This window comes from Hevea brasiliensis, unplaced genomic scaffold (genome assembly GCF_030052815.1).
Source record: "Hevea brasiliensis isolate MT/VB/25A 57/8 unplaced genomic scaffold, ASM3005281v1 Scaf412, whole genome shotgun sequence".
Classification (NCBI taxonomy): Eukaryota; Viridiplantae; Streptophyta; class Magnoliopsida; order Malpighiales; family Euphorbiaceae; genus Hevea; species Hevea brasiliensis.
Genome location: NW_026614932.1, coordinates 64,342 through 69,982, shown reverse-complemented (window position 1 = coordinate 69,982; position 5,641 = coordinate 64,342). Strand labels below are relative to the sequence as shown.

The 5,641-nt window shown below is 33.8% G+C and overlaps 1 protein-coding gene across 1 annotated transcript; it reads left to right on the top strand.

Annotated features, from left to right (window-relative positions):
• Positions 1-501: 501 nt before the first annotated feature.
• LOC131177339 (DNA-binding protein BIN4-like) lies at positions 502-5,641 on the top strand. Its single transcript, XM_058142307.1, has 13 exons — positions 502-548; positions 796-854; positions 973-1,225; positions 1,410-1,471; positions 2,700-2,940; positions 3,216-3,277; positions 3,359-3,412; positions 3,728-3,845; positions 4,233-4,279; positions 4,478-4,504; positions 4,695-4,770; positions 4,873-5,012; positions 5,207-5,641. The coding sequence occupies exons 2-13, from the start codon at positions 807-809 to the stop codon at positions 5,306-5,308; spliced, it is 1,230 nt and encodes a 409-aa protein (XP_057998290.1). The 5' UTR covers positions 502-548; positions 796-806; the 3' UTR covers positions 5,309-5,641.

Below are 5,641 nucleotides of genomic sequence, written 5' to 3'. Positions count from 1 at the left end.
AATATTTCTCTCTTCTCTTTTATATAAAGTGTAAAATTAATCTCTTTACGCATGAAAAATTATTCTATCTATAGAGAGAATAAAGATTCAATTTATATATGGCTTGAAAGAGAAAAAAAAAATATTAAACTAAACTCCATATTAGAACCGTTCAGATCAATATCTAATTTAAAAATTAATAATTAGAGATTAAAAAAATTTTAAAAATTAAAAAAAATTTATATTATATTTTTAAATTAAAAAAGTATAATATTATCATTAAACATATCCGATAACAGTTATTAAAATTTATCTATTATCGTACGGATGAGTTAAGCCAATACCGTGACAATTACTGTATGAGCTACCGTCAAAATTAATTGTAAAAAAATATATTATGAATAAAAATATTAAAAAAATCATATAAAAATAATTTTATGAAGAATTAGAAAATATAAATAATTATAAATTAATGGATTGTGGGACCAAGTTGTAGCTATACCCTGGCGCTAAAATTTGATGAACGAGCTCGAGGTTGGAGCTCTGTTGTTTGTTTAGTTAAACCTCTGGTAATTTTCTTTTTTCTTTTTTTTTTTTAATTATGATTTTTATGATTCATTCAAAATCCTTTTCACAATGCTGCAATTCCTTTCAATTCAATGAATCATTCCCCCAAATCTGCAAAATATTTCCGTTCTGGAATTAGGGTTTCGAATTGTGCAATCCTCTTTTTTTTATTCCCCGCTCGAAACTAGTTATGAACTCATTTTACGCAAATCAACTGAAATTTTTCATTATCTTGTTTAAATGATGCAGTTTCGCCTAAAATGAGCAGCTCAAGGGAGGATTCTCCGGATTGGCTTCGTTGTTTTCAGGTATTATCCTGCTATAAGTTGGGAATTGACCTGATTTGTGTTTCTTCTTCTTGGGTCTTTCGAGTCTTTCCATGTTTGCTTAGGTGCTAATTTGAAAAGGTTTTATACTCTTGAACAGGCCCCAACTCATTCAACTGTTACATTATCCTCGGATTCTGATTCTTTGCAAAATGTTAGTCCTTCTAGGGATGATAAAATTGATTCTCAATCCCCAGAAAGATACAGCAATAATGATATTGTTCCTGGTGAAAGTGGTGCAGAATCTCCATTATATCCGATTTCCAAGGCAAAGGCTCCCAAAAGGGGGGCAACTGGAGATGGAAGACCAACAAAGAATGTGAGAAAGAAGAGGAAGAAGGAGCAAAGAGAAGGTGAAATAGTGTTACAGACGTGTCTTTTATGATACTAAAACAGTATCAACTGTATCAAGAGGTGAAGTGACTGAAAGAAAAGTCTTATTACAAATTTTTGATACTTTTATGTAGATTTTCTGACAGTTTTTTCATTGGGCATATTTGCTTCAAGTTATATAGGTTGTCTTTAATTTTGATACAGGGGATGGTACTGATGGGCTAGCTGCTGAGGAAGTAACACCTGATAAGGATATAGAACCTCATGTATGATATCTCTGCTCTGGCATTGTGTTATGTTTGTTGAAGTTTAGTAGGATAATTACTCAGTTATCTGTGGAAAATTTTGCTGTTATGCTAATGTCAAAACTACTTTGAAAATTATTAGTTTTGAATTGGTTCAAGAAGCTAAAAACTATCTAATGTTTTGGAATTGTGAGGGTATCTGAAGGGATTTTGTTGGATCTAAAAACTGGGGAAGGGTTGTGTTTCACATTCTGCTAAAAGTGGAAAATAGTGATGTGTGCCACATCCTTGATAAGTCTTTGGTCAAGGGACCTATTGTAATGCTCCCTTCTGCATGGGGGGTTAGAGATGGGAGGGGTGGATTGGTTTGTCAATTTGTCGTAGTCAATTCTCAATCTTGTGTAGCCAATAGATGTTAATGTTTGTTGTGTTGTTCATATTCTGTTAACTAAAAGCAAATTTTATTTACCTGGCTATTGGAATGGAATGCTATCTTGCCTAGGAAGAATGATTACTAATGATAATCTTCATGTGCAAAGGAGATGGGCGCAATTTTCCCTTGGGGGAAAATGTGGAAGATAAAGACATTCTTTTCTTGGTGTGCTTCTTGATCATATTTTTACTTTTGATAATTTAAAGAACGGATATTTCATTTTGGCTAGTGGATGTGTTATGCATATTTAGTAGTAGGAAAGTGTACACCATTTACTCATTATTTTGGGCTTTCGTTTTTGTTCATGTTGAAATTTACCCAATGCATTCAACTGTAGTAAAGGATATGCTCAAAGAATGCAATATGAAACTATTTTAAAGCCGAAAAAGAAATGTGGCCATATGGGGCTTACTTGGTTAGCTTTGGGTGTTTTGGAGGTAGAGAAATAATAAGAATTCTGAAGGGAAAGTTAATATAATCTATGTTCTCAAAATTGAAGGACATCATATGTAAGCATCCATGGTTTGGGGTAAACTACTAGATATTACATGTTAACTAATACATTAGATTTTTCTTTTGTATTTCTTTTTCAATTTTTTCTCACTTTTTTTATGTTAAATGCACCCAGTATGTAAGAGATATCTGTTCAAGTAAAAGATTGTCACATGGACCCTGCATTGCAGTTTCCTCAAAGACTGGATGCATTAATTTACTTCTATTAGAAATGTTAATGCTGTTATAGTTTTGAATATTTTTAAATTTCTTTAAAAGTCAAATGGTTGACCACTGATGATAAGTACTCATCTTGTCAAACAGGCAGCAAATCATTCAGTTTTGGCATTATCATCAGATTCTGAGTCTTCTCATGATAATAGCTCTAGGAGGGAGACAAAAAATATTAAACTCAAAGAGAGTGGAAGGGATGAGGCTGCAATGGTTGGTAGTAGCAGTGAAGCATTGAAGAAGGCCTTGAAGGAAAAGTCTCCTAAAAAAATGTTAAAAGTTGAGGGTCATACACACAAGAAAGAGAAGAATAAAAAGGATAATGTTCTGAAAGGTATGAAATGAGCAGAGTGACAGATCTTTTTGATTTAGAAGGGGGTTTCTCTTTTCCTTTTTTTGTCAATATCTTCTTTTACCCCTGGGTAGAATTAATGAATAAATAAAATCCTTTACTGAAACTTAAGAGAAGAAAATAGCTCGGACTTATATTCCACCTTTTAGAAGTGCGTTGAATTTGACTCTCTCTTTCATATCTCACCCAAAATTAAAAAGAAAAGGGATAAAGGCAGCTTAATTGGAGATATGCAAATGATTTTGATGATGCCACAGGAGACCCTGATGCTGTAGAGGTTGCAGATGAAGACACTTCTGTGAAGCGTATTGATCCTCATGTGAGAATTATGGACATCATATATTGTTTGATTCCCTAATTCGTGGTTCATTAAATTGGCTTGACATGTTAAAACTCCCAGGTTTCTACGTCAAGGCTGCCCTTGCTTCTCCCTGAGAAAGTCAGTCGTTCAAAGGTAGGTTTGAGATTTGTCTTGGTCTTTTTGTCTAAACAAATCTGCTTGCTCTGAAATAGTTCATCTGAGTTTCCAAGATGCTGTCTCACAATTTAGAATATGCAGTATGCTATTCTTATGAAAAATTTGTGCTGCAACAATTATGTTATGGTTGGAATGGCCCTGTTTCTGTTACATACAGATGACTTTAACTGCAATTTAAATCTATGGTGGTACATAAATAAATACACGCATACATGTGCACACCCAAAAGTGAATACACTTCCACATCTGCACATGAATTTATATCAATTAAAAGCTATAAGGTTTGTGCAGGCACTTGTTGAATGTGAAGGGGATTCCATAGATTTGAGTGGTGATGTGGGGGCTGTTGGACGAGTAGTGATTCCAGATGCCTTATCTGGAAATCATGACATGTACTTGGATTTAAAAGGTACCTTTCTGGTTGGTGTGTTGAAAATTTCAAATATCCATTTCTTCATATCTCCAATCCTGCCAGAAGATATCTGACCCCATTTTAGTGGCTGAAAAAGTTGACGCAGTGATTCTTCAGAAATAAAATGTCCGTATCCTTTTTCCCCTCCTGAAACCACTGTGAAATAAAGTTCTTAAATTCCCAGAATTTGTACATAAATTATCAAATGCCCCAGCATTCTACTTTATTGTGTTTCTTTTTATGCTTTTTGCTTCTCTTTGATTTTCCAGTTCCACCTTGAAGATCTTATAAAATGTATTTCTTTCACCTCACCAATACACCTAATTGTTAAACATGTCTTGACAAATGAACCTGCATCTGATTGGTTAACTTTGGTTGTTTCAGGAACGATATACAGAACAACAATAGTTCCTTCCCGGACATTTTGCGTTGTATGTCATGATCTGGACTTGTATTTTTCAGATTGTAACTCCTCCCCCTAAATACCAACAAATGAAAAAAAATTTTCAACGGCCTCTCGTCTCACCACCTATGTCTTATTAGCGTTATTATTTTTAATTTTTAGCATTCTACATATATCTTATTTTTTAGTAGATTGCTGTAACATAATACATATCTTTTTGTTTCAGGTTAGCTTTGGTCAATCAGAGGCAAAGGTTTGCTCACTGTTTTTCTTTTTCCTCTTGGCATCTCTTGTTTGATGTGTGTGTACAGTGAGGGATGTATGTGATGCATTTTTTTTTTTGCCCTCACAAGCTCTACTTTCCAAAAAGTGAAATGGAGTGGGGTAAATTCTCTGTCTATAATCTAACATATCAGTCGCTGACTTTTTGTATCTTTTGTTAGATAGAGGCCATTATGAATGACTTCATTCAGCTAAAAGCACAGTCTAATGTCTATGAAGCTGAAACTATGGTTGAAGGTCAGGATTCTTTTATGTCTGACACTTATGTTTAAATTTTGAAAGTAAATCTTTATTCTGAACAGTCCAGCTTGCTCTTCACTTATGATTTTGCATGAGTAGGAACACTCGAGGGTTTTTCTTTTGACTCAGAAGATGAGGCTGACAAGATGCCTAAAGCTATTTCTCACGAAACTGATCAAAATGAAGGCAATGAAGAACAGACAAATGGAAGAACTAAAGGAAAAGCTGAGAAATCATCTGTATGTTTGGAAACCTTTTTCTGTAATTCATTTACACTTTCCTGAATCTATATATTCTGGCTTTTGCAAGTCTTTAAATGTTTAAGAAGGAAAGTAATGAAAAGGACAAAAAAAAAAAAAAAAAAAGCCCAACATGCGTTCTAATTTGATATCATTTTTCAAGTATTTTTAATTTATGGAGGGTCTGGATGCAGGGAGTGGTACAAAAGAAGGGTAAAACCGGAGGAAAAGCGCAGCCTGCAAAGAAAGTAAGAAAGAAAGCTCAAGTGTCAAAGAAAACCAAGACTAAGAAATGAGAGATCAATGTCTCTTTTGTTCTCTTTTTTACATTACTTTGATCTTGCATAAATTAACACTAGCTGATGATAGAAGTATAGAAATCACATTTGTGCTGGGTCTCGTTGCTTTCCAGAATTTACTTTAGAATTTCAAGTTCATGATTTTCCTACATGCCAGTGTAGAATGTCTAGAATCAACATGTCAGCTTGGTACCTCACAGATGTCAATGGAAAATTTTGATTTGGACAAAGCTAGATGACTGCCAAGAATCATATGTTGTTGTTGTAATAATAGAACTATGAACTATTTCAATTAACAGCATTTTGAGGATAGAATAGTGTTTGCCTTAA

Bases quoted from the DNA above. Each gene is read 5' to 3' on its own strand.
- LOC131177339 (XM_058142307.1), top strand. From the start codon at position 807: ATGAGCAGCTCAAGGGAGGATTCTCCGGATTGGCTTCGTTGTTTTCAG. The intron at 3,413-3,727 runs GTAGGTTTGAGA...AGGTTTGTGCAG, and splicing joins AGAAAGTCAGTCGTTCAAAG to GCACTTGTTGAATGTGAAGG. The intron at 4,280-4,477 runs GTATGTCATGAT...TTTTTGTTTCAG, and splicing joins CTTCCCGGACATTTTGCGTT to GTTAGCTTTGGTCAATCAGA.